At 53.1% G+C, this 27,911-nt stretch overlaps 1 protein-coding gene across 5 annotated transcripts; it reads left to right on the top strand.

Annotated features, from left to right (window-relative positions):
- The first annotated feature begins 533 nt into the window (after window positions 1–533).
- Window positions 534–23,480, top strand: FCRL4 (Fc receptor like 4). 5 transcript variants are annotated; one of them, XM_045784533.2, is made up of 11 exons: window positions 534–708; window positions 2,474–2,494; window positions 5,134–5,388; window positions 6,437–6,694; window positions 6,994–7,278; window positions 8,222–8,509; window positions 14,871–14,984; window positions 16,069–16,096; window positions 17,014–17,114; window positions 17,338–17,406; window positions 21,577–21,784. In XM_045784533.2, exons 1-11 carry the CDS (start codon window positions 573–575, stop codon window positions 21,624–21,626), a joined length of 1,605 nt encoding a protein of 534 aa, XP_045640489.2. In that variant the 5' UTR covers window positions 534–572; the 3' UTR covers window positions 21,627–21,784. The 5 variants fall into 5 exon arrangements, with proteins under 5 accessions (XP_045640489.2, XP_045640484.2, XP_045640483.2 ...); XM_045784528.2 differs by having other exon boundaries at window positions 538–708; window positions 5,137–5,388; window positions 21,655–23,480; XM_045784527.2 differs by having other exon boundaries at window positions 538–708; window positions 21,655–23,480.
- The last annotated feature ends 4,431 nt before the right edge of the window (window positions 23,481–27,911 follow it).

The following is a 27,911-nucleotide window of genomic DNA, read 5'->3' as shown; positions in this document are numbered from 1 at the left end:
GGGGGGCTCAGTCAGTCGGGCATCTGCCTTCGGCTCAGATCATGGTCTCAGGGATCGAGCCCCCGCGTCGGGCTCCCTGCTCAGCGGGGAGTCTGCTTCTCCCTCTGCCTCTGCCCCTTCCCCCACTGCTTGTGCAAGTTCTCTCTCCAATAAATAAATAAAATCTTTAAAAGAAAGAAAGAAGAAAGAAAAAAAGAAAGAAAGAAAGAAAGAAAGAAAGAAAGAAAGAAAGAAAGAAAGAAAGAAAGAAAGAAAGAAAGAAAGAAAGAAAGAACTTCTCTGGCTCTGGAGTGATCCGGGTACATCCTTGGATTATGTCAATCTCAGCAGGATTGCAGTCTTGCCTGGTATCTGGAAGCAGACAGAATGCATTGCATTTTCCTTGGAAGGCAGCGGCTGGAAGATTCTGCCAATATGGTGACTAGAGCTTTGAGGAGCTTTTCACACCAAGAGGTCAGAGCGGTACCTCAGGCATTCTGTTAAATAGTGACTTTTGTCATCTGGAGTCCCTGATACCGGTAACATGCTGCTGCTATTTTAAGAAAGATTCCTCCACTTCCCCCTTTCACTTCATGACTGCAGCGAGCCGTTCTCAGAAGCACCTTGCCGCGCTCACTATGGGGCGCTGGGACCGGCCGCGCCAGCTGCTGCCCCCCGGGACCCTGGAGCCCGCTCCCATGCTCTTGTGGGCGTCTCTGCTGGTCCTCGGTAAGTGCTGGAAGGGGAGCCTCCATGCCAGGAGGCGCCAGGGCCTCTCCACGAGCAAAGGGCTTCCCCTGTGGGCTGCAGAACAAATGGATTCTGCTATTTCAGAGCCACAGAGAATGAACAAAGGGGAAGATATCAGTTGAATGGTAGGGTGGGAGGATTGATTTCCAAAAGTGCGTCCATCACTTGCTTTGAATTGCCACAAAAAAATTCCCCCTACTGCAGAAGTGGGCTTATTTTCCCATGTAAAAAAGTCCACAGTTCGGGGCTGCCTCACTGGCTCAGTCGGTAGAGCGCTTGACTCTTGATCGCAGGGTTGTGAGTGTGAGCCCCACGGTGGGTGTCAAGATAACTTAAAAATAAAGTCTTAAGAAGAAAATCTACAGTTAGATTCAGTTACTCCTTAACCACAGATCACGAAGACTAGGCTGAAAGATGAACTGAGTCTGTGTGAATGTCCTATGTGAGCTGACGTAGAAATGAGCTTCTGCTGGGAAGAGCTATTCCTTCTCTGTATCCCACGATCGGCTCCGATCATTGCAGAAGGCATGAGAGGAGAAGAAAGAAGATGTTTTCCCTTGGATTATTCCCCCTGCTTCTGCACTGTTTGTCAATATTTGTCCGAGTGAGGCACTGATTTCCTAGTAGCTCAAACTAGGGAAACAGACCAGTCAGTCAGTTGTACACTAAATATTTATTAAGCATGTTTGTCTCAATCCCAGTTGCATGTCCAGATGCTAACTAAAGGAAGAGTTATTAGTGTGGCTGGCACAGCATGGGAACTCAGTAAAAGGTGATGAAGGGGGACACTGGGCACAGCACTGGGCAGCGGAAGGACATAGGGACGTGGAGGACAGTCTCTGCCCCCAAGAGCTGACCCTCTGATGAAGAAATCAAGGTACAAATGCAAGAGCATTTGACTTGAAGATACACACAAAAAATTACACAGTACATCATAAGATAATGTGTGATAATTATTCATTCTTGCTGATAGTAATTAATCATTAATTGCTGAGCCCTGACTATGCTAGACAGTCTTCTAAGAATATCCCACATACTGATCTATCCAACCTTCTAACAATCCATGAGCTGGAACTGCTATAAACCCCATTTTGCAGATAAGGGAGCCAAGGCACAGAGACGATCTCTTGCCTTAAGCTCCGTGTAGTGGCAGAGTCGGGATGCAAACCAGCCCGTGACATTGGGTCCGTGCTGTTCGTCGCTGCCCCTGCATGTCCAATTTCCAGCCCCAGGAAGCTGTGATCTCCGTGTTCTGAGCCTACAGACAGTGAGGGCACTGCAGCCCAGAGGCATCCTGGAAGACTTCGTGGAGGAAGTGGCTTTCCTTGGGGTGTCAGGGCTTGGGTATGACTGGACTTTTCTTGGTACTGAAGGAAACTAATGTTCCAGGCAAGGAGACAGTCAAGCCAAGTCAGAACAGCATCCACAGCATGGTTGTGTCTGACAAATAGTGACAGTGGCCATTAATGGAAGACTTACTAATCTGACTCATTGAAATAAGACTATGAGGTCACTGTTATGGTCCCCGTGTGACAGATGAGGAGAGGGAGGTTTGGGAGACTTCCATAGCTTGCCCAGCACTGGACCGCTCGGCTTCAGGCCTCGGTGGCCCCGGCTTCTTGGGGTGCCGGAGCTGGGCGCTCCTCTCCTGCCCTTGGATGGGGTGGGGCAGGCAGTGGGCTCCCTGGGCTGGAGGGCTCGGCTCCATGCCTCGTGCTGACCTCGGCCCTCACCTCTCTTGCAGCGCCAGTCAGTGGACAGCTTGGTAAGTAAGTCCCCTTTTCCTTTTCTCGTTTACGTTCCTAGATATTCTAGTGACCTTCCTCTGTACGGAATGCTGGGGGCCTGGTCCCCGCGTCCTCGTCCGGAGGACTTCAGGCAGGGCAGTGTCACCCTGTCCTATGATCCCCCTAGGAGCTGGGGAGTCACACCCTCGGGCCAAACCTGCCATTGTGTCAGGTGAACCTGGGGGAGGGGCCCGGGACGCATGTCATGGAGGTCAGGGAGGGGTGTGTCCCCACCTGATGTGGGATGCTGGCCACCCTGACAGAGCGCACAGACCCTAGAGGGACGCTAGAAATAGGCTGAGATCCCAGTGGGGTCGGGGTGGGGGCCCGGGGCACAAACAGCTCTGCTTCGCCACCCTCCCTGGCCCAACCCAGCAGGGGCACAACCCCATGCAACCATTCCACCCCAAACTCCAGCATGCTGGGTGGACATTTTCTTGAAATTAGCTCAAATCACGCTGCGTCTGAGCGCCCATCCTTGTGGGTCAGCAGGAAGGCCGGACTTTCTGGGGGAGCTGTCCCCAGGTGCCGTGGTAATCCCTGAAAATCCACTCAAGAGCACCGAGTTCATCCTGGGGGCTGCTTGCTGTCTTGCAGCCCCAGCCAGCAGGCGTGCGCTCTCCCTGCAGCTCCTGGCTCCATGGCCCCCCCCATCGGTCCTGTGGACACAGACCATCTCCCACAAATCACTGCCCAACTGGGAAGAGCTTGTAACTTGACTGGAGTTTGCTAAACTCTCCAGGATAGAGAAATCAAATACAGAAAGCGTCTTAGATCAGCTGCTAGACGTGGTTAAGCTCGGAGCTCACGGACTCTGTCCCAGCCTCACGAGGCCCAGACACGCTGCATCTCCTCACAGCACACAGCAGGGGCAGTTACGGGGACTGGCAAGGAATCCGGCTGCCCCCACCAGCAGAAGTTTCTCCTCCCTCGGGCACGAGACCTGCGGCCCGGTGCCCGCTTCCCATCCCAGATGCTTCCCGGGAACGCAGACAGTGGGGATTTCTATTCTCTCTGGGAGAAACACGACTCCCTGCTCACTGGGAACACGGGATATTCTGTACAATCCTCTAAAGAGAGAAGGAGAAAGTGTGCAGAGACCCATGGGTGTTTGCACGACCAGACAGAACACTGGGCTGCTTCATCTCGAACTAGCGTTCAGGTTACTCTACGATTTCTGCCCCAAACACAGGGAGGGCATTTCCTTATATTTGGGTGTCATTGAAAGATCGGTGGGGCATTCTTGCAGACAAAGGTAAGAATACTTCAAGTCTCAAGCTTTAAAAAAGCAATCATTTGTAGGTCCTTAAATGCAGATAATCCTCCTGGTCTGAGCATCAAGGTACCAAAGAGGAAACACACCTCAAGGGATTCCACTTCAAATTTTATGGTAAATTACATACCCCCACAATTGAGATTTTAGTTTTGAAAAATAAAATAATGCAAATGGAAATAATCTGGCTTATTTTCTGCTTCACAGAATTTAGACGACCACAGGCAATTTGCAGAACACGTTGAACTGAATATTGATTTTTTTTTAATGTGGCAGCTGCCCCAGCCTCAGGCATCCTGACGGCTCAGGGCAGGAAGCTGGGGGAGGCAGGTGGCCCCTGAAACTGTAAGGGAGCTCCCCCAGCCCCCACCCACACCTCCACCGTGCTTTGCTCCTTTACTGCAGGGGCGAAGCCTCCCGTAGCACCTGCAGCCCCGGCCCCTCCGGGCTCTGTTCCCCTGACATCCCCTTACCCAGAACTGGATCCGTGGCCACTAAGCCAGGATCCGAGGGGGCGCTTTCCAAACCCGTTCCCTCGTCCAGCCGTGCGCGTGCCGTCAGCCTATCCACACGCGGGTCATCGGCGGGCTGGACGGCGGCGACAGGGGGCAAGGTGTGGAGAGCGCTTCCAGCAGGGAGTGACATCTCAGGAAAGAACCACGTCTGTCCTCCTCCGTGTATCACTGGGGCCGGCCAACTAAACAGACGGGCTAGATGAGCAGAGATGTGTGTCGCCTTCTCTCCGGGGCACAGAACCGCAGGCCAGGGAGGCGTTAGCACTTGGGCGGGCTTACCATCTGGGCAGGGAAGGGGCCGGGAAGAGGGCACTTTCGGGAATGGCAGCCGCGGTGTGTGACAATGTCTGTCGAGTCCCTGGTGATAAGGGTCAGCGGCTCGTGGCGGGTCCTGGGGAGGTGACTTATCCTGGGGGCCTTTGGGGAGGCTCTGCTGTTCGGCAGGTACGGGCGTTCAGAATCCAATATGTGTACATGAACCCTATTCTGGAACACCCTCAACTCAAACTAATTTTTTAGGCCACGGTGGCATGTTCTCGATGTCTCCACTGACCGAGCCCAGGGGGCGGGAGTCCGGAGGGATGTCCCTGAGGGCCGGGCCCACACGCTGCCCTCCCACGGTGACTGGGGCCTGCTGGGGTTGTCCCCTCAAGGCCAGCCTTCTCCTACAGACCACGGAGTGGCCACGGCTCTCCCAGGAAAGGCGGATGCCGCTGGAGAGCCCGCAGTCCTCCCAAGGTGGCTCCGGGTCCTCAGTCCATCCCACACAGACGACCGCGGTGTGGGCCGCAGGGGTCTCCGTCGCAGACGCTGTCTCTTCCTTCCTCAGCAGCTCTCCCCAAGCCCGTGATTTCCCTCCATCCTCCATGGACCACCGTCTTCAAAGGAGAGGCCGTGACTCTGACTTGCAACGCGTCTCGCGTCCACGCAGCAGAGAACATAAAAAGGTACTGGTGGTACCTTGGGGCACAAACGCTACGTGAGATCCCAGGAAACACCCTCAAGGCCCGTGTCTCTGGAACATACAAGTGCCAGATCCAGGGCTCGAGCCCAAGTGACGGCGTGAGCTTGATCTTCTCTTCAGGTGAGCGAGGGGGTGAGTCAGTTCAACTGAGAAGCGGTTCAGGGCATCCTAGGCCCCCCGGAGTTGGCGAGACCCGAGGTCCTTCCTGCTGCTCCAACCCTTGACCTCTGTCGGCTTCGTGTCCCAGTGTTTTTCAAACTACTGTTGACATTAGAGTTTCATCATCTAACGTTAATCAGCAGGCCTCTCCCTGGGTGTTTACACAGCGGAGGAAGGAGCTTGTTTTCAGGGATTCAAAACTGAAGCCGCCTTAGCCCCGGCCCTCCGGGCAGGCACGGCTTCCGCAGGAGAAAGCATATGGATATGAACGCACTGAGCACCACGCAGGTGTGAAAAGTGGCCTCGGACAAGAGTTCGGAGGAGGGGAGTGTCCTCATCAGGCCTGTGTCCCCACCTGTCCTGGCGCCTGTCCCTTCTCTACTCCTACTTTCCTGCCTCGGGGGCACCCCTCTCTTCCTGTCCTGCTTTGCCTCCTTCGCAGAGAATAGTTTGGACCACGGCATGGCCCTGCGCTGGGGGAGAGGCAGTCCTTGGACAGGGGGACAGAACTGACCTCTCGCGCGGATCTGAAGAGCAGGAGAATGTCCGCACGGGACCCCATTCCCGGTCCCTTGCCCCTGGGTCTGTGTCTGACGACAGGCCTGGCTGCAGGTCGAGCCCCAGCGCGTGGTGGTGACACTTGCTAGTCTGTTCCCTCAGGGTGACTCCCGCTCTGGGACCCGGTGAGCAGGCTGGTGGCGATCTTTAACCGTGTTCAACAATGTCGGAGTGTCCCTCACATCCCACTCAGCTCTCTATGCCCACGTTAGAATCCGCACGCTACGAACCCGTCCTTGAGTGTGAAGCAGGCATTGGTTGGTGGGTTTGGGACTGACTTACAAATGGCATGTGAAGCAGGTCCTAAGGTTTTGGCAGGAAGAGTGAGCCTGGGGCAGGAGCCTCAATCCTGTGCAAGAGAAAAGAGAACCAGTCGAGCCTCGTGAGCCGAGCTGCATGGAGGAGGGGGGTGTCTGTCACTGACAGGCTCTTGTCTCTGTGTGCTTTCCAGACTTGCTCATCCTTCAGACTCCACACTCCGTGTTTGAAGGTGACACGCTCACTCTGAGATGCCAGGTGAAGGGGAGAGAGAAACTGGCCGCTGTGAAATACAGCTGGAATGGGAACGTTATCTTTACCTCTCGCAACAGCCAGGATCTTTTGATACCACAAGCAAGTTTGAACAACAGTGGCAATTACCAATGCATTGGATTTCTGGAGGGAAATCATTACACATATCGGTCAAATAACAGAATTATTAAAATTCAAGGTAAACCCTTCATTTCATATAGATTTGCTGAGTCATGTCAGGGTGGGAGCTGGGCATGATGGGGGATCCGTACGTTGATGCCCCAGCTCTGGGTAACGGGAGACATAGGTCCTCCAGCAGACACAGCGAGCAGGGTCATTTCACTGGGACCTGGGGAAGGACAAAGGGATAGCGGGGTCGATGAGTCTCTGTCTTGCTGTGTGTCTGTCTGAAGTTCTCTAGGACCAAGAAGTCAGGCCTGCCCGTCCCAGGGCTCTAAGTACCGCATTCTGAGAACGTGGTTTACCTCTTCTCTCCAGAACTATTTTCACGTCCTAAGCTGGAAGTCACACCGCCCCAGCCTACGGAGGGCGGCCCTGTAAACCTGAGCTGTCAGACAGAGCTGCGCCTCGAGCGGTCGGACACTCTGCTGTCCTTCATCTTCTTCAGGGACCCCGGGGTCATGCTGTCGAACTGGAGCAGGTCCCCAGAAGTCCAGCTCACAGCCATCTGGAGAGAGGACTCGGGGTCGTATTGGTGTGTGGTCGCAGCAGTGGTCCCCAGCATCCGCAAACATAGCCTCCCGCTGCAGGTCCGCGTGCAGGGTGAGTGTCGGAGAGCAGGCCGAGAGCCGGGGCGGTGGCACCCTCCCCAACTGCTCCCTGTGGCCCGGTGCAGGGAGGGACTGCCCAGCACTGATGGATTTTGTCATCCTGATGGACGCAGGCTGGCCCTGAGAAGTCAGGTACTATAACAAAAGAAATACGGGGCTCCTTTCCACCACCATCTTTCTAAAAACTCAGACTTCCTTTGAAACTCCAGCACCTCGAAATGGTAGAGGTGGTTCGTGAAGTCAGATATGACAGTTAGGGAAAACAAACAAACCCCAGAAAACACAGTGCCCTGAGCTGACACCTTCTAGAAGGCCAGATCATGGGGCAAACTATTGAGGAGATAGGCCTCAGCCCCTTCCTAACCAATAGCAGCAAATAATGGGCGTGCCCGTTGCGTGCAGTGCACACGAGAAGGACACACAGGTAGAGATAAATACGGTAAGTATCATCTTGTCTCAAGTACCAAAGCAGGGCTCCTGGAAATGGGTGTCGTCCAGCCCGGTGCCGGACCTCTCTCTGCCACCGGTCCCTGCAGAGACTCCAGACGGCCAGCTAGGACATCAGACAAAACTCAAAGGCTTCTTCAGGCAGAGCCAGTTTTTCTCTCCTGGGGCCCCATGTGTCAGGATATAACTACTGCATTTGGCGATGTTCTAGGTCCGAACTCCACAGTCTACAGGCTACAAAGCCAGCCCCTGCTGGAGTGTATCTTCAAGTCACATAAAAAGTGGCCCCGTCCAACATACCAGCCCTGCCTTCCCCACATAGACCCTCACCGGCCCTCTCGTGCTCACACGGGTGTCCCAGTGTCTGGAATGCTCCTGGAGACCCACCCCGCCCTCACCTGCCCTCTCCTGTTCGCGCAGGCGTCCTGGAGTCTAGAATGCTCCTGGAGACCCACCCCGCCCTCACCTGCCCCCTCATGTTCGCGCAGGCGTCCCGGTGTCTGGAGCACTCCTAGAGACCCAGCCCCAGGGGGGCCGGCTGCTGGCAGGGGAGCGTCTGGTCCTCGTCTGCTCCGTGGCTGAAGGCACAGGGGACACCACGTTCTCCTGGCACAGAGAGGACACGGGGGAGCATCTGGGCAGCAAGCGTCAGCGCTCCCGGAGAGCAGAGCTGGAGATCCCCGCTGTCCGGGGGAGCCACGCGGGCCGCTACTACTGCACGGCGGACAACGGCCACAGCCTGGCCCGCAGCGGGGCCCTGAACGTCACTGTCACAGGTGAGATTTAGTCTCCGTGGACCTTGTTCATGCTCAGCGTTCTCAGGTTTGGGGGGGCATGGCCAGACCACCTGGGGATTCTCCTCTTTCTGGCTCCGTTTTGCCGCCTTCCATGGCGATTCGCAGTTTCTTCGCGCAAATATTAATACTCAGGTTACAGCGAGGTTTGCCAGTGAGGGAGTGCTGGCCAGGAGCCTTTTCACACGCTGGAGATGACCGTACATGTCTGTACTCTGACCCTTCATGTGTTGATGTCAAAGGGCAGCGTTAGCCAGTTAACCGTGCTGCAGGGTCCGCGCCTTTCCGTGACTCATCACGGCACATCCACCGTCCCTGCGAGCCCGACGCGGCCATCCTGCAGGCCTGACAGCCTCACTGCCCAAACCGTCCTCTCGCCAGGAAGCCTACGGATACGGGGAGCTGACACAGAGCCCAGTCGCCTGCGCTGAGGGGACAAGCTTTCCGCTGGGTCGCATGGTTCTGGCCTCTGCCTTTCCCTCCCTCTGTCCCCAGAAAGCCACACAGGCCAGGTTCCCATGCAGCCCTTGGGGCTCGGTTGAGCTTCAGTCCCATCTCCTTAGGGCTCGGTCGCACCCCTGGCCTGTGACAACGCTAGCTCTCACTGAGGGACTCCAGGGAAGCAGCCGCCCGCGCTCCCTTGCAGGGAGCTCCTCAGGAGAGTTACCGCCGCTCGCTCCCTCCGCTTCTGTTCCCTCTCAACGCTGTCAGCACCGGGCTTGCCTCCTGCCGCCAGAGTCCGTCAGGTGAAGATCTCCTGTCCTCCACGATGCTAACGTCAGTGGCACTGTTTCCACTTCACGTGACCCGTCGCCAGCTGTGGACACCACTGGCCCTCCCTTGCCTCTTGGACCACGTTTCTCCCTGACTTCTCAGACACAGCTCACTCTTGCGCCTCTGCCCATTCCCCAGACACGGCTTCCAGGCTCCATCAGTAGGTCGTCCCCAGATCTCCAGCTCTGGACGTGGGGTGCATGGGTCTCTGTCCTCGGACCTCCCTGTCTGTGCCCACCGTCTGCATCGTGTCATCCTGTCTCGTGAGTTTAAATGCACACCTTAGTGCTATGTACTTAGGACTCCTGACATCCACCGACAGCCCAGACCTCTAGTTTGAACTCAAAACCGCTGCATCCAAGCGCTTAAATCAACTGCTCCACAGGAATGGCTAATTGCCATCGTAAACGTAATTCATCCAAACCCAAAGTCTCGATTTTCACCCCAAATCCATTCCTGCTTGGAGCATCCCCTGGGTAAGTGTAAAACCCCACTCTTCTACTCGTTTGGCCAAAACTCGGGGCATCGTTCTTGACTCTTCTTCTTATTTTGTTTTCTACATCGAATCCACCTGCCATTCCTGCTGGTTCTACCTCCAGGATACAGTGAGGATGTGACTCATTTCCCCCACTTCCACTGCCACCCCCTGACCCGGGCCACCAGGGTTCCTTCCCCGGGTTACTGCCGTGACACCCTCACTGGCCTTCTGCTTCACCCATTGCTGCCCACGGTCTGTTCCCAGGGCAGCATCAGAAGGAACCTCTAAGTCATGTTCTGCACAAAACCTTTTCTCCCTTGGCTTGCCATCTCCCTCGGAGTGACAGCCATCATCCTCAGTGGCCCCCAAGGCCCTGCTGCTCTGACCTGAGCTCTCTCCTCCTTCCCCTCACCTCCTCCACCCTAGCCACCATGGCCCCCGTCTCTTCCTCAAGCCTTCCAGTCATGGTCCCACCTCAGGGCCTTTGCACTGCTCTTTCATGATATCCTCATGCTCGCCTCTCACCTCCCCCAGGAGTCTACTCCCCTTTTTAGGGAGACCTTCTCAAACCTTACCTGTTTAACACAGGAGCCCTTTGCACTCCGTCTCCAGAACCCCCTGGATTCTTCCTTGAAGCACTTATGCCCCCCTGCCATGCCATGTCTGTGTCCCTCCCACTCCCCCCATAATCACCGTATGAAGGCACGTCTTTATTTTGACCACTATCGGATCCCCGGTGTCTGAACTAGGGCTTAGCCCGAATTAGGCATTCAATAAATGTCTATTGAATGAGCGAATTTTACACACGTCATTTTATGACCGTAGTAAAAATCCCAGAAGGCAGTGGCATCTCCAATCTACAGACAAGCAGTATGAAGCTCAGAAAGTTTGGTGACATGCACGCGGTCACAAAGTGTGAACCTCCACACGTTCAGTCCAGAGACACAGAGACCTCTGTCAGTCCTCCAAAGAAATCTGCACAGTCAAGTTGCCGCGTCCGCCGTGCTAAACAGGCAGAGAACGGGGCCGTCTCTGTGAGCGCTGAGCCCTGTCGGAGCCGTGACCCTGAATAGTCGGGGCAGCAGCCGTGGGAAGGGGCTGCTACACGGGCGGCCCAGCTGCTCTGCCATTTTCCCCTCAGCTCCCTCGAGGCGAGTCCTGTGACCAAGGGGGCCCTCCCCAGGCCCAGCTTCCCACCAGGGGATGCCACGGGACTGTCTGCCTCTCACTCTGGAGATTTCTCAGCGAACAGCAAGAGTGGGTGCAATCCCCAGCACGGAAGGGCGGAGACCGAGCCCAGTGTCATGTGGATGGCATTTCAAGAGGGAGAAGAGGTTAGCAGAGCTCCGAGCTGCCGGGGGGGCACCCCCCTTCCAGACGCACCGGCCCAGAAACCCAGAGGGGCTCAGAAGGCGGGAGAGCTGCTTCCCCATGAAGGAGAAGGGGTACTGGAAGGGAGTCCTTGGGGAGCCCAAGGCTGCACTCCCTGAAGAGGGCAGTGAGGCGTCTGTTGGAAATGCACCCCTGAGTGTGAAGGCGTTTCTCTTCCCTTTGGAGTAAAGGTCAGTAGAATGCGTCCCCCTCCCATGCTCCGGGCGGCCAGCTGGCTGCTCACACCGTCACTGGGCTGGCTTGTGCGACTTTGCAGGGCAGATGTCGTCCTCTGTTAAGGAAACAGGTGATCTCGGACGTTAAGCAGAAGTCAGGGAGTCCGCTGGCACATGGTAGAGCAGGAAATTTCTCACTAGATTTTTTTTATTCATGGACCTCATGCAAAATCTCTGTGCTCAGAAATGGGAGAATTTCTAGCAGCAGAGAAACTCTGCAGTAGCCTGGAGTACCAGGCTGAGGTGGGCTGTCTTAGCTCCTGTGGTTTTAACAACAGAAATTCATTTCTCACAGCGCTGGGGGCCGGAAGTCTGAGATCAGGGTATCAGTGTGGGCAGGCTCTGGTCGCTGGTCACGCCTTCCTGCAGCAGGGCTGTGCTCACACGGCAAAGAGCGGAGAGAGAGAGGTGTCTGGTGTCTCTTCTTGCAAGGACACTGATCCCATCAGGAGGGCCTCATCGAAACCTGACCTTCCAAAGGCCCCATCCCCAAAACCAGCCACTGGGGGTTAGAGCTGCGGCAGTGCATGGATTTGGGGGTAGACACAATTCGGTCCCTAGAATGGGCCAGCGTTGGCCGGGGTGGTGCTGTGTGGGAGCAGGCCTACCGTGTGGGGGTGTCCCCTGAACGGATCAGCAGGGAGCATGACGTTCCTGAGGGCTTAGGGCTCAGTGTGAGGGCAGCAGAGAAGAGCTAATACATAGAAACAGCACGCACTGCAGGCCAGGAACGGTTCACCGCCCTTCACGTCCATTAACTCCCTGAATCCACCATGCACCTGCCACCTTGGCTACCGTCCTCCCCCTGTTACAGGTGAGGACACCGAGGCACAGGGAGTTAAGTATTTTTCCCTGGCCACACAGCTAGGACGTGGAGGATCCGGGATTTTAACCAGCCAAACTAGTTCTAGAGACTACACTATTCTCTTTTTTCTCAACTACTTTGTTGGGATATAATTGACATACAACATTGGTAAATTCAAGGTATACAGCTTAGTGATTTGCTCTATGGCTATTGTGAGAAATGATTACCACGATAGGGTTAGTTACCCGCCGTCACCTCAGGTGATCGAGTGTGAGTGTGTGCACACACGTGTGTATGTGTGTGCACACGCGTGTGCATGTGCGTGCGGTGAGAACCTTTACGATCGACTCTCAGCACCTTTCAAGGGTAGGACACAGTGTTGCTAACTACAGTCACCTCGCTGTGCATTATGTCCCCAGAACTTACTCCTCCCCTAACTGGAAGTTTGTGACCTTTGACCAATGTCCCCCCATTTCCCTCACCCCCAAAGTCCCTGGCAACCACCAGTCATTCTGTTTCTATGACTTTAGTGTTTCTAGGCTCCACGTCTAAGTGCTCTGACAGTATTTGTCTTTCTGTCCTACTAATTTCACCGAGTACGATGTTCTCAAGTTAAGGGCATGTTGTTGCAAACGGCGGGCTGGCCTTCTCGTGGCCGAGTAGATCCCATCATATGTGGACCTGAGGCTGCACCGTACTTTCCTGATCCATGTGTCCATTGCTGGACCCTTAGGTTGTTTCTGTGTCTCGGCTGCTGGGAATAGCGCCGTAGTGAACATGGGGAGGCAGATGTCTCTTCCATGTAGTGATTATTTTCTTCAAACACATCCCCAGAAGTGAGATTGCTGGATCACATAGAAGTTCTGTTTTTAACTTTGTGAGGAAGTCCATCTTGTTTTCCACAGTGGCTACACCAGCCTAAGATCCCACCAACGGCACACAGGGTTACCTTTCCTCCAGTCCTCGCCACACTGGTTACTTCTCGTCATTTTGGTAATGGCCATTCTAACAGGTGTGAGCTGATATCTCGCTGTGGTTTTGATTTGCATTTCCCCAATGATCAGTGATGCTGAGCCCCTGGTCATGTGCCCATTGGCCACTCAGATGTCTTCTTTGGAAATCTTTGCAACTCTATTCATTGGCCACATTGGTCTGTACTTTTCTCACGTGTCCTTATCTGACTTTGGGTGATGCCGGCCTCATAAAATGAGTTTGGAAATGTTCACTCCTTTTCAGTTTTGTGGAAGACTTTGAGGGGATTGGAGTTAATCCTTCTTTAAGAGTTTGGTAGAACCCACCAGTGACACCGTCTGGCCTGGGCTTTCTGCGGTGGGAGGGCTTATTGCCGAGTCAATCTTCTGCTCATCACTCGTCTGTCTGATCCTCACGATTCAGTCCTAGTGTTTGTATGTTTTTAGGAATGTACCCATTTCTTCCAGACTCTCTTATTTGTTGGTGCATAACCGTTCTGTACCTTTCAAACTAAGACAAATTTCAAGTCCTTTCTCCAGAGTAGACATTTCTCCTAGGAGATAGGGTTACCAGGAAGAGGGAAGATTTGTCCTCCGCTCCTTGAATCTGGAGGCTCAGGGACCCTGTGTGTGGCTGACTCTGATTTTGCATAGGTAGTTGCCCCAGAGGCAATCGGGAAAGAGTCACTCTAGGACACAGCAGCCAAACTGCTCTGTCTGTGGATCTGTCCTGGGCGCTCCTCTCCTCTGGTTCAGCTGTCCTGGGGGGGAGGCTGGGCTCGTGGTCTACAGGCAGAACCGCTCATAGGTCAGACATGGGGTTTGTTGATTTTGTCAGGGAGGGGAAGCGTGGAGACAGAAATGTCAACAACGGCCAGTTCCCTCAATGGGAATTATCAGTGGTGGTGGTGTTCTGACACATGAGTGTTCTCCGTGGAATTCTGTGGCGCTGGCATCCGATGTCTGAATCCGGTGTCCCTGGGGACCAAGGATCTGCATGAAAAGCACCTCCACCCCCTATTCTCTGCCCTCTAGTCCACGTTTGCCTTTTCGCAAATGTGTTTATGTGCTTTTTGTCTGCCTGCCCTCCCTGGACTATGAACTTGGGGAGAGCAGGAACCTGTCCTGTTCACTGCTCCGTCCTCAAGGCCTGGCCCATGGCAGGACTCAGTAAATGTCCACTTAGTGAATGAATGGATGGATCAACCGAATGCAGTCTCTTGAATGAGAAGATAGGAGAACAGACCCAACAGGAAATCAGGAACCCCGGAGCTGAATGTGTCGCTCCCTGCAGCTTCTGTCCCCCTCGGAGCTCCCGTGAGGTTGGAGATGGTGCTGTGTCCCTGTGCCGCCCCAGTATGGTTTTTTAATGGTGCTGCTGGTCCCATGAGTGCCGACCCTTCACACCAGCGTCGTCACATCTTCCCAGGTGGCCTGGGGAAATTCCCAACAGCCCAGATTACCAGACTATGGGACATATGGAGAGAGAGAGAGTCCCTCAAATGCTAATTTTTGAACCGAGGTCGGCGGGTCCGCGGAGGGAGCTGGCTGCGTTCTCTGCCACGGCCCCCAGACCCTCAGCCTGCACGTCCTGCCGGAGACAGAGTCTCATCCCGCCACTCAGGCTCAGGACCCCAGCCGCGCTGAGGACGGGTGCCAGGGCATCACGGCCCTCTCCCCGGGGCTCACGCAGGCTCTTCCCCCTCAGGCACTTGGAGGAACAGAGGCGGCCTCATTGCTGCAGGAGCCGCTGGGGGGCTACTCAGCTCTCTTCTCCTGGCCGTGACCCTGTGGCTTTACCGCCGGCACCAGCGGAAGTCAGGTTTGTGCTCTCTCTTACCCTCTTCTAGAGGCCGTGCCCTGTCCCTGCCAAGCGCCTCGGTCACCAGCACGCTCACCGTTGTCCCCCTCAGCACCGCAACACCCACAGACGTGCACCTTCACGGAGGGGGTCTGAACAGATGCTGCGATTGACGGCTGCTCGAGCTAGCTGGGTTCACTAAGGAAGGAAGTACAGTTTTTTATGTAAAGTTTTAAAAACTTAATCCAAACGGTGTCCCTGGGCAATTTTTTGGCTCATACAGACTGGTCAACTACACACTGCAGCTCATCCTAATTCCTCCATACATGGGCAGTCACAACATGTCACCGGGCTCTGAGAAGGGGAGCTGCTTAATCGGAATCTTTCCTCCTCCTCGGAGACTTCCCGGTGCCAAAGCCTGAACCCGCCATCCTGTGCTCCAAGGGCAGGGGTCCCCAGGGGCCAGCCTGCCAGCTCCTCCCCTACCTGGGGGAGAGCCGTGCTTCCAAAGGCTTCTTGCCTGGGCCCAGATCAGGCTGGTTTCTGGTGCCAGAGAGCCTCATGTGGGGAACGGGCACAGAAGCTGTCCCGGCTCGAGAGCAAATACCCACACCCTTCAACTCTGTCTCTTGGTTTCAATCGGTTCAACTCAGCCCATCACCTTGTTCTCAGCACCGTCCCTGTGCCCTGCATGGGCTGCGCTGGACCTTGAACGACGAGCCTTCTCAGCGGGCCGGAGCCGGAGCCCAAGGCTCCTCTGGGCTCGACCATGGACGCTGCTCAAAGTCCGCCTGCAGCCCCTCACTGCTCTGCCTGCCACACTGTCTGGTCCTCCTTAGTGTTTCTTGAGGTGTGCCATCACAGCCTTGACCCTCACTCAAGTCTCAAGTGATTGCATGTTTGACCCAGAAATGTGCAGCCCTGCCCCCAGCAAGTTATACGCTTTGTTCCATTGTTCTCCAGATCATTTTCCTAAAAATCTAGGACTGGCTGCATGTTTAAATTGACTTTTTCTGATGACCTCTCTAAGGCAGTTTCCGTGTGTGAACTTTTTGAGAACGAGCTCCCTCTCCTGACACAAACGTGCCTTTGCTTTGTTTTGCAGGAGATGGTTTCCTGGGAAACACAGCCAGGTGAGGCCTCAGCCTTGTGTCTTCCAAGAACAGAATATGCAGAACTGTGGGTTCACACAGTTAGGTCAAGTCGTGTCTCTCTGTCCCTGTGGCTAGGTGCCCGCATTTTCACATCCCTTGAAATGACCAAAATCACAACTTCTAGAACCTTCTAATAGTTTCTATCATGGATTTTGCAGGTATTTAGATCCATTTCTTATTTGAAATTTATCCATTCATCCAAATGGGTGATACCAAAGATTGTAGGTTTTCTAGGTGGACACACATATTTCTGGCACAGCTGGCACTCTCGTCAGACAACGTGTTGCCCTAACTACATGCACGACGACCCTGCCAGATTTTCCAGGGAAGTCTCGGTTTCTAATCGTTTTCTTCTGCCCCACACCTGCACATACGCTCCTCAGCTTTGTGTCTTTAACTTTGGTTTGGAAAACATGGTCCTCGACGATCTACGTGGCTCAGTCTTGGGTTGTAGCCAGTGACTGGAACACAGATTGTGTCCAGTTTCTTCTTGAATTGTCCAGGCAGGACAGTGTGACCACACGGAGTCACCAGCTCCGGGGGTCAGGCGAGGTTGTTTAACCAATTGAGAGTGAGATGGTTGTAACTAAGATGTCAGAGAGTGGCCAGCCTCCTTCCCCGGCAGCCGGCCTGTATCGTGGTCCTAGGATTGCTCTCATAGAACAGTCTGGCTCTATATGGGCCTACTGAAGGTCCAGTTAAACCATTCCCGGTCCTGGTCCCCTGCCATCTGCTGACCCCTCCCTCCCTGCTTCCCTGCCCTGCTATGCCCCTTCCTCCCTGGGTCCCTGGTCCCCTGCTTCCCGCTGACATCCCCCGTGCCCCTTCCTCTCTGACCCTCCCACTGCTGTGCCTCGTAGCCGTTCAGGATGATCGTGCGTTTCCCTGTGTCGCAGGCGCCGTCCCGCCACAGGCCCGGGAGAGACCGCCTGCGCCGGGTGCCCTGTCCCCGTGGAGCTGCCGCAGTTGTACGGGAAGCAGCAGTTGTACGGCAACGGTGAGGAGCCCCGTAGGGAAGCCGCTCCCGCTGGAGCCAGGGAGAGAGAATGTGCTCGAGGCCTGGCGACGGCCTGGTCCCCTTACCGTATCCCAACCCAGACCCGCAGGAAGGCACCGCTTCATTCTGTGTCCGAGAAGCGTGGGGAGGAGGCTTTAGAAGAGGCGTGGGCAGCACATTCCTCCGACGGGGGCGGCTGGAAAGTGCGGTTTCTCTTTCGCAGTGCCCCCCGGAGAGGGAGACTTGGTGTATTCCGAGGTCCAGGTTATTCAGCTAGGACAAGAAGGGGCAGGTAAGTCCCTGGGAAAGATTCTGGCGGCAAACTCTATGCCTTCATTCAGCGCGTGTTTCGGGAGGATGGGCTACGGGCCAGGTGCTGCGGGAGGGACGCGGACGCAGCCAGCGAACAAGGCAGACAAAAACCCCTGCAGCAGTGCTCAGGTTCTAAGGAAAGGAAAGAGACGCTAAGAAATGCATCATGTAGCTTTGCTGATGATCAGAGCAAAAACCGAATACCCTTCTGATCGGTATCATGATTGTGAAGGTCTGTGTATGAAAATTTTTAAGGTTTATTTATATATTTGAGAGAGAGAGAGAACACGCACGAACGGGAGGGGGAGGGGCAGAGGGAGAAGCAGACTCCCCGCTGAGCAGGGAGCCCCATGCGGGACTCCATCCCAGCGATCATCCCAGTGTTGAGGTTTACAAGCCACCTACTGTGTGGTGAGAACATTATAGACACGTGTTCACATAATGTCTATTTACACATAGACAGATGATCAGTCCATCTAAACAACCCCGTGTAACCAAGACACTGAGCAAGTAAGGCCGGTGACCCCATTACAACTGTGGTTCGCACTGTTTCTTGAAACTTTACTCTGTGGGAGATCTCCCCGGCACTTGGGATGGACATCTTGGCAGCACAGGCTTTTCAACACGTTTCCCGATCTCTTAGGTAGCGGACGGCAGGTCCCGCTGTATGTCACAGTCTCAGTTCAGCAACTAGAATGCTTAGCCCGCCACTCGGTCAGGCAGATTTCAGAATGGGCACTGGCGGGGGCAGGAGGACAGGATGGAGCTGGCTTCTCTGTTTCTGTGGCTGGCCTCCCCTCACTGGCCTGAAGGGTGCTGGGGACCCGAGCGGGGAAGGACGCGCTCAGCTGGTGCTTGCGAGCTGGCGTCCACCTGTCTGGCTGGCAGGTGCACTCTGCCTGCTGCTCCTTCGGCACAGAGGGCCATCTCTAATCCCCGCAGGTGTTTGTGGCCCTTCAGTGGCCTCACCCCCCCCATCACTCACATCCAGCGTCCTGCTGCTGGAGTTCCCCTGGTACCCGTGGCCCTATTGGACAAGGCCCCCTTGGCTACATTCCTGTCCTCTGTCCAAGCTGGGCCGCATCTGTCCATGGGGACGTCTGGGGATTCAGGTCCGTGCTGCCTCAGCAATGTTCTGATAATACCACCAGCTGCGAGTCAGCGCTCTCAACCCTCTAGACTGGTGGCTCTCAGATATTTTCTTGTTGTCAGCCAGTGTGGACGCGCACACACACAAGTACTGATGCGTAACTGAAACACAAGTTTTATAATTAACCTTAGTGCGATGCACTCAAGTTTCTGTTCTCCTCAAATTGATTGCTTTAATCAGATTTATTGAGTTATAACCTACATACAGTATAATTCGCTGATTTTAAATGCACAGTTTAATTAATGTTAACAAATGTGCCCGGTCCCAGACCCACCACCACCTTCAAGATGTTTCCAAAACCCCGGAAAGTCCCTTCCTGCCCCGTTGCAGATAACTTTTCCAGCTCTACCTTGACTGCCATTGACCCACTTTCTGTCCCTAGAGCTTTGCTTTTCTACAGTCTTGTGTAAATAGAATCAGATGTAACGTGGTCTCTTTGTCGGGCTTCTTTCCCTTAACATAACGTTCTGCAGCTCCTCCCTGGTCTAGCATACTGTAGGCAGCTCACGGCTTTTTCTGACATGGAAAAAAGCTGTACATTTTTAGTATATACAAGTGGGTGATTTGAGGATAAGTAGATGCCAGTGACGCCATCGGCATCATCGAGGCCACAGCACAGGTATCGTCTCCTGAAGTTTTCTTCCACCCCCATTATTACTATTACTATCTGTGAGCGTGGTTAGAACACTTAACGTAAGATCGACCGTCTTAGCACATTTTAAGGATACAATACAGTATCGTTAGCTCTCTGGGGGATCTGGCGGATCTATAGAACTTGGTCATCTTGCATGACTCAAACTTCGTACCCTTTGACCATTCCTTCCGTTTGCCCTCCCCAGGCCCCTGGTTACCACTGTTCTGTTGTCTGTTTCTATGAGCTTGACTGTTTTAGATTCCACATCCAAAGTGAGCACATACAGTATTTTCTTTTCTGCGTCTGGCTTATTTTATTTAGCATAACATCTTCCGGGTCCATCCACGTTGTCAAAATGTCAGGATTTCTTTTGAGGCTGAGTAATGCTCCACTCCGTGTGTGTGTGTGTGTGTGTGTGTGTGTGTGTGTGTGTGTGTGACATATTCTTTCTCTATTCATCTGTTAACGGACTCTTAGGTTGTTCCCGTGTCTTGGTGACTGTGAATAATGCTGCAGCAAACACAGGGTACAGATATCTCTTCAAGATCCTGACGTCAGTGTCTTTGGGTCTATGCCCAGGAGTGGGGTTGCTGGATCATGCGGTAGTTTATTTTTAATTTTTCGAGGACCCTCCATATTGGTTTTCTGCAAAGGCCCACCCTGTCTTACACTCCCACCAACAGCACAGGAGGGCTCCCTTTCCTCCGCATTCTTACCAACACTTGTCATCTCTTGTCTTTTTTTTTAATTTTTTTTATTATGTTATGTTAGTCACCATACAGTACATCATTAGTTTTCGATGTAGTGTTCCATGATTCATTGTTGCGTATGACATAATGACAGCCATCTTAACAGGTGTGAGGTCACATCTCATGGTGGTTTTTGTTTGTGTTTCCCTAGTGATAAGTGATGTTGAGCACCTTTTCAATATCTGTTGGCCATCTGTATGTCTTTGGAGAAATGTCTATTCTTTGCCAATTTTTTAATCAAGTCAGTAGTAGTAGTATTTTGGCTATTGAGTTGCATGGGTTCCTCATATATTTTGGATATTAACCCCTTATCAGATATGTAGTTTGCAAATACGTTCTCCCATTTCATAGGTTGCTTTTCCAACTATGGCACCTCACTTAGGAATTTAAAATCCCCAATATCTTTGTGCCCCGTGGAAATTTCAATTGTAACCTGACCTTGAACTTCTTTCACAAATGATGTAAAACATCGTTGCTCCCAACGATCACGAAGCCCGCGAAAGGCAAAGCTGAGACCAAGTCTTCCGTCTTGTAGTTGCTGCTTACAGAGCCCATCACTATATTTGACCAACACGAATCACTGCTTTGTCTGTCTCTTTGCCTTGTCAGCCGTCCCCACTAACTGAGAGCCTTTGAATGGTAGACTTAGAACTGCCTCCACGTTGTTTGGGTTAACTGAACGCATCTTATGGAGTCTTGATCACTTACTATTCTCACTCTTTCTTTGATGTATTTGTCAAAACACCATTGAAGCTGAGCACACTGGTGGTGGGAGGACTAGTTCATTTCAGGTGCTTTATGTATTAAAGACCTACAGGCAGATATCCTCCCCAGTTCCTTGAGGTCTGCGTGAAGCCCCTAAAACCGTATGCAAAGCTCCACGTGTATGACTGGCATTCTGGGAAGAGCGTACAGAGCTTCTATCACACCATTAAAAAGATCTGTAACACTGAAAGGTTGATGGTAAGAATATGGTGATAAAGCAAGGAGCCCCAGTTATCCCAGAGGTATCTTTTCGTTTTGGCTCTGTCTCCCTAAATCACTACTTGGCTCTGATGTTTCCATCCTGTTCCCTGAGACTCTTCATTTCTAACATGTAGGGTCTGGTGAATCCCACCTGCTAACCTTCCCTCCCACGGCAGCTCTGTCTCTAGAAGACCGTGGAAATAAACTAAGACCTAGAACACACTAACGTGAGAGAGCATTCTCCCACGGGCACACACGTGAAGAGCTCTCATGGAACTTGCTGAGCAAGCAGGGGGGTGCTCTGAGGTTGGAGTGAGCTGGAGGTGCTGTAAGTTAGGAGAGGCAAAAGTTAAAACAGAGAGACATTCTATGTCAACATCTGGCAAAGGAAGGGAGCAAGGTTTCTTGATGTGGTAGTGAGGAAGGACCTTACAGATCAGGGGAGCTTATAAAGAACTTGCAGAGGGCTGGACTAAGAAGTGGTACAACAGAAAATCACATGTGCCATAGGACACGTTGGGGGTCAGGGTGTGGGAAACATAACCACGAGTGGAAAATGTTCAGTGGCTCCCAGCCTCTGAGGGAAAACATGAAGCCTATTCTGAACGGGTCATGATGCCCACAGTTCAATGAGGCCCTTTCCCTCCATAGCCAGCAGCTCCAGAACATCTCTAGAAGACAAAGTGAGTATCAGTCCCTGACGGTTTTCTCTCTCACTTCTACCTCCAGCCCCATCCTCCCTCTCTCTTTCCAGTTCTTCTATCTCCTTTCCACCCCAGCATGCCTCAGTTGTCTACTCTGCAGTGAAGACACAGCTCCCACAGGACTCGGCTGGAGAGGTCAGGTCTCAGGATGAAGATGCCACGGAAGGTTATGAAAATGTCCAATTTGCATGACTTGTCCCTGATCCAAAGCCCCCAGCTCAGTGCTGTCCTTGGGGTTCCTGGACTGACCAGCTAGTTCCAGCGTGCCAGTTCTTCTTGCCCACGTGCACTCACGTCCGGGACCCCTAATGCACTGCTCTGAAGTGGTGATGGGGCGGCCACTGAGGTACTTGCTCAAGTGACCAGAGTACACGGGTGAGACAAGACCCTGCACACCTGCTCTGAGCCTAACCTGATGTGTTCCCCAGGGTCTGACTGAGGGGAAAGGAAGAAGGGGGGAGAAGTACTCCTGTTGGAAAACCAGAAGCACAAATTTTGGCAAATTGGAATTTGCACGTAGACATGACTGAGTGACTCAGGTCTCCGCTCAACGTTGTCTCCAACAACCGTCCCACTGGGGATCATCTGTATCTGTTGGCTTGACTATGAGAGGTGCCCACGTCCTTCCCACACGATGCCCAGAGCCACCCCTCCTTCTTATGCTGTTTATGCTGTCGGGATTCAGTCGCAGACTAAAGAATCCACTGCAGTGGTTTATAGAGAGAAGAGGGTCAGGTACTTTACACAGTCGTCTGAAGAGAAGCAAGCTCTAGGCTGAGCTTCCAAAACCAAAAGCGAACTAGGTTAATGTTATTTCGAAGATTTCTAACATTAGAGAAAAGAAATTTAAAAATTAAATTAAAAAATTAACAGCCATAAAAATCTAAATTTGAGGTGGAAGTATCAGCATAAGCTGATGTCAAACCCTGCTTTTAAAAAAAAAAAATTTTCCTAGGTTTGTCCACTGAAAAGGCCAGAAATAATTAGCAATCTGAGAGCAGTGAGCACCTTTCCACGGGTTGTATTCTCCAGATGCTATTTCCCCACCATCAAATAGTTGATGTGGGAATAAATAATTCTTCCAATAAATGAAGAAGGAAAGAAAGAAACAGAAAACCACTGTTTTGACTGGGTAGTTCCTGGGACACCTACTGATTAGAATACCATCAAAAACCAAACAGCCCAATATTCTGTGCCTCCTGATGCAAGCATCCAGTGCCACCTATAAAGTATTCGTGCCCCAAATATCAAAACTGAATCCCATCAGGTTTCTAGACCCAACCACCAGCCTGCAGGGAGTACGTGGAACTACAGCACAGCGCCGCGAGAAGCACCACGGGACTGCATCCGCCCAACCCGCACGGCGGCAGCATCGCAGGACAAATGACCTGGTTTCTTCAACAAGTGGGGGAGGGAAGGGGGATGGGAAGCCTATAAACTCAGTGAGACTTGACGCACATCAACCGAAGGGATGGCCGGCCTTGTTTGGATCCTGACTCAAACCAAGTTAAGAAAAATACCACTTAGGAAATTCTAATGGAAATTTGTACACCAATGTTAAGAAGTTATTGCATGGTTTGGATATAAGTGATACTGTTATAGTTATGTTTTATTTTAAAATAGAGTATTCATCTTTAAGAACTCATGCTAAGGTATTTGCGGATTAAATGATACAACCTTGTTTGAAGGAACTGAGCAGGCACAGGGTGGGTGCGATGAAATGGGGTTGGCCATGTGTGCACCATTTCCGAAGCTGGGTGACAGGTACGTTGTGGGAGGAAGGGGGTTTTGCACTAGTCTCTGTTTTTGTATGTTTTTAGTTTTCCACAATAAAGTACTAAAATATCCATATCCAGACACTGTCGCAATCCGTGACCGCCAGCACCCCGACTCTGGTGGAGACCCCCTCGTCTATCACACGGGGGGTTCGCTGTCCCCTTGTGGTGTCTTTCCTCCATACCCCCCCCATTCCTAGCATCGTGGTCACGTGCTCAGACCCTTGCAGTGGGTTCTCATCTCCCCTAACGTGCCCACAATGCTCCACTGACCTCCCTCCTGGGCCTCCCGGGCCTTGTCTCCTGCTTCTCTCCCCCTCATCACTGAGCTGCAGACACTGCTCGCACCAGGCAAACGCCCCCCTAGAGCCTGCATGGAGAGCTCTTCCCCCAGATGTCCATCAAGGCCTGGAGGCCTACCCTGAATCACATGTATTTTGGAAACTGTTATTCCCCGTCTTCAGCACTGCTCATCCCCTTATCCACCCCACTTCGCTTTTCCCCCATAGCACGTCACTTCAAAACATACTACAAAATTTACTTATTTATTACACTTCTTGTAACAGAAGGAAAGTTTCATAGAGATGACACCTTCTGTGTTTTCTGCTCATTGATAGAGCCCGAGCACTTACAATTGTGCCTGGTACACAGTAGGTGCTTAATAAATACTTTTTAATGAATAAATGACCTAGTTCATTGAAGAAAATCCTGTCCTCCCTGTGATGGGTGAGATCCGATGTAAACAGTCTACCAGGACGTAGCAAGCTGACCCCGCAGGGGTCTTCCACGCTATCAAAGGCTCAGGTTTGGCCCCGTGTCTGCCAGTGGCCAATCTGGCCTTGGCAAGCCTGTGTTTTATAACCGAGCCCGGACGTCACCTCTGCACCCCGTCAATGCCACTTCATATGCAGTGCACCCTCGAGCAAACACAGGGGTCTCGGCGGAAGGGGCGGACTGACACGCAGCCCCGGCAGGTTAGAGACCCCCGTCCGCAGCAAGGCCTGGGCAGCTCTCACACAGGACACAAATGGTCTCCTACTCTGGGCCCGTTCGCACAGCTTGCCCCTAATCATCCCGATGTGTTCTTTCCCGACCTGCAACCACATGGCCCCTGCTCACGGGTTAGAGCAGACCGGCCTCTGGGTAAGTCGTCTTGCAGGCAACGCGGGCTGAGGGGTGTGCGGCCGGAAGCCCTACTGCCCACAGAGCTCTTCTTCACCCTCCTTCCAGGACGCACCTCTCCCGCGGATGCCGGTAGATTTAAACCACAAGAGACTTCTTTGTCGACCAGCCACAGGGAGCTCACCGCCAGGCCACCACTGCTGGCTGAGAGCAGCGCGGGACAGCGGGGCAGGTGCCAGACCACCCGGACACCGCGTCTGCCTGCTCGTGGAATCGGCCTGGACACATAGCAGCTCTCGGTCAGCAGGTCAGATGACCTCCAGCCCAGGTCTCTGCTGTGTCACCAACCACCCGGCCTCGTGCGACCCGTTTGAGTTTTCTCAAAATAAACGGTAGTTACTTGCAAAGGGCATAAGTTTGCTTCAAAATCCTCAGGTCATCGAGGGCTCTTCCCCACGAAGGCTCGCTGCAGACTTCAGCCAGCATCCCCGTCAGCCACAGCACGTCTGCACCCTTCGGGTACGCTGGGTCATAAAATCCAGAGACACACTGATTGTGCTATAGCCGGGACAGACGAGAGGCGCCTTGCTTGCCCAGGGCCACTCAGACACGCAGCTTTATGGGTTCTCCAGTGATGGAGTCAGAGCAGGGCAGCCCAACGTGACATGCATTGCCTCCCACATCCAGTGGCCTATCCAGGGTTGGGCTTCTCTCTGAAGAGAACGGGAGCAGCCACCAGCCTGCGTGTGAAAGGACGTGTTCAACATGTCACCGGGGTGGGGGGGGACAATTGCACTGCGAAACCCAGAAGGGGAGGGATTGCATGTCCCAAGAATTAAAAGAATTTACCAACGTGTAACAGTCCAAACCTGGATATTTTGCCGAGGCTGGGAAACCAGGGAGAGAGAAGATGATTTATCTGGGGCTCAGTTAACAGGATTTGGCACACTTGCCAGGGTCCGGGTTCGCCGCACGGGGACGAGCCTGCACGGTGGTCCTCACTGGCTGCTCTGTTGGTGGGACAGACTTTACTGTCACTCCGCGGTGGCCCGGGATCCGTGAAGTCAGGGTAACAGCAACCCCTTGGTGTAACGTAGTGCAAGGATTCGGGATTTATGCAGATGAGGTTGGGGAAGTGGGTTTGTCGTGTTCGCCCCACTCACGTACACCTGACGACGTCTCCCAGGAAGGCCCAGAGGACACTGCTTTGCACACACAGCGCAGAAAAATACACATGAGGACAATCCAAACCTCTCTGAAAAGCGTCCTAGAACTAGGCCCGGGACAGAGGAGAAGATACTGCTTCGGAAGTGGGCTCCCTGACCCCGACGGGTCGGGGAGGCAGAGCCCCAGGAAGGCACGGCTCGTAGGAGAGCAAGCAAGGCCGGAATGGTCATCAGAACCCCGCGGCTGACCAGGACTTCGGATCACGGGACCGGAGGAGGCAAGCAGGCCCCACCTGTGTCACTGAGAACGTCTGGAACTGGCTCGAATCAGACAAGTGTGTCATCGCCACCCCATCTTTTGTGCTCTTTGCTACATCAGCCAGGGTTCAGCGGCAGACGACAGAATCCACCGCAGCTGATGGACGAGGAGAGGGATTTAATATCAGGCATTAGGGGAAGGCTGCAGAGTGAGCCTCTAAGGCCGAGCAGCTCCCAGAGGCAAACCGCTAGCAGGCGGGCAGGAGCGCAATCCCCCCCCTCCCCACAGGCACACAGCAGACTCACCATCAAGGGGCCTCTGTGGCTACCGGGGAAGCTGCTGTAACCAGGGGAGCCGGGGGGGGGGGGCGCTGTGCCACAGATGGGGACAGCCTGCTCGGCACACAGCCCCCTCTGGTTCCCCTCCATGTTGCATTTCACAGGCCAGGATTTAATTTTCCACATTTGTTCTCCCAAAAACTTCTTTGAGATTCACATTGGCTTTCTCAAACCCTAGCCTAAACTTTTTTTTTTTTGAAGAATTTTGAGTGCTTTTGACACTTACTTGCCTTTCCACTTGAGTCCAGGTGGAAAGTTCACCTCGATGATCTCTACGCCCCTTCCAGCTGTGTACCTGGTGATCCCATGGGCCACACCATTGGCCTTCAGCTCACATGAGCTCCATCCCCGTTTCTTGCTCATTATGTTTAATAAAATCTAAAAGGCTGAACTTGAACTGGAGAAGAAATATGAAACAGTCCCCAGCCAAATGTCAGTTCAAGAGTTTCAGAAAGAGGAACCCCAAGATAAATATATCGTTTATGTTTATGCAAAAATGTGTTGGGTCTTTGGACTTCCCAGAGGCATGGAAAAATAACACCTCAAAAATTTACATAAGCTGGAGGGTGGGGGAAGGCCTCCAACTGGTTGGCTTCTGTTATTGTCTGGTTTAAAAAATGAGAGTTTTCATTAGGAAAGGAAGTCAGCTCACCTGCATGGGGCCCTCCTTCCCCGAGAGCACAAGAAGCCAGTGCTCCCCCTGGGGGCTGCTCAGGACCACAGATGAGAGAGCAGGGTGCGGGGCAGGGATGTATACACCTGTCGGGGCCCAGTGAAAAAGGGAAATGCAAGACCCCTTGCTCAAAAGGCAAGGGAAAAAAGTGTTGTTCGAAGTACAGAAATATAAAGCTTCTTCCTTTTTCCCATGGTCTCTGCCTCGATTTGTCATGATGTTTTTGCTATTTAATTCTTAGTCATTCTAAGAAGAGAAAAAATAAAATTTTAAATCATTACTGTGAATCTTATTGTTCGTCTTTCTATTTTAACTGCAAATATAAGAGCATTTCCTGCATCTGTGCAATCACTGAAGTCAGACGATTTGCATCTCGTAGCTGATGCACACACATGCATTTGGTCTTATGAGAGCCGTGGAAATGCGGGGAAACAGTCCCTCGATATTTTGCATTCATCTCTTCCTATGTGCGCCTGCTGCCCACACTCCGTGCCCTTGGGAAGCTGGGAAGGAGGGAGGTCTGGAAGGTAAAGGGCTGCACACAGGCTCCGCCTTCCTCTCTCCTCCATGCCATTTCCAGCCTGAGAGATAAGCTAACACAGGGAAGCCACGGAAGGAGGCACAAGCAGGTTTCCTTGTTGTTCGAGTCTCTTACTGTGTTCAAAGCCAAGTTCTGGTTGGCTTCTCAGGGACGTTAGTCATCAATGTAATAATACGCTTGCTTTTCTCTCACTCTGGGCTTCGCTGACTCACACACCCTGTGGGCCCACCTGGAGTTGTGTGTTCTGAGGCCCCGGGAATGTGTTTGCGGACGGGCAGCGAGGAAGGCGGGCACGCGTGTGGCAGGGATTTCCTCTGCCCACGTGTCGACTCCACAGTCCCATCAGACTTCATTTGCAAAACACAGGTCCAGGGGCGCCTGGGTGGCCAAGTTGGTTAAGCATCTGGC

The sequence above is a fragment of the Ursus americanus genome, chromosome 2, assembly GCF_024610735.1.
Source record: "Ursus americanus isolate L20-20 chromosome 2, mUrsAme1.1.p, whole genome shotgun sequence".
NCBI classification, from domain to species: Eukaryota; Metazoa; Chordata; class Mammalia; order Carnivora; family Ursidae; genus Ursus; species Ursus americanus.
The sequence above is the reverse complement of the archived record's forward strand: the minus strand, read 5'-3'. Positions and strand labels throughout refer to the sequence as shown.

Bases quoted from the DNA above. Each gene is read 5' to 3' on its own strand.
- FCRL4 (XM_045784527.2), top strand. From the start codon at position 573: ATGACTGCAGCGAGCCGTTCTCAGAAGCACCTTGCCGCGCTCACTATG. The intron at 6,695-6,993 runs GTAAACCCTTCA...TCTTCTCTCCAG, and splicing joins CAGAATTATTAAAATTCAAG to AACTATTTTCACGTCCTAAG. The intron at 16,097-17,013 runs GTGAGGCCTCAG...CCTGTGTCGCAG, and splicing joins TTCCTGGGAAACACAGCCAG to GCGCCGTCCCGCCACAGGCC.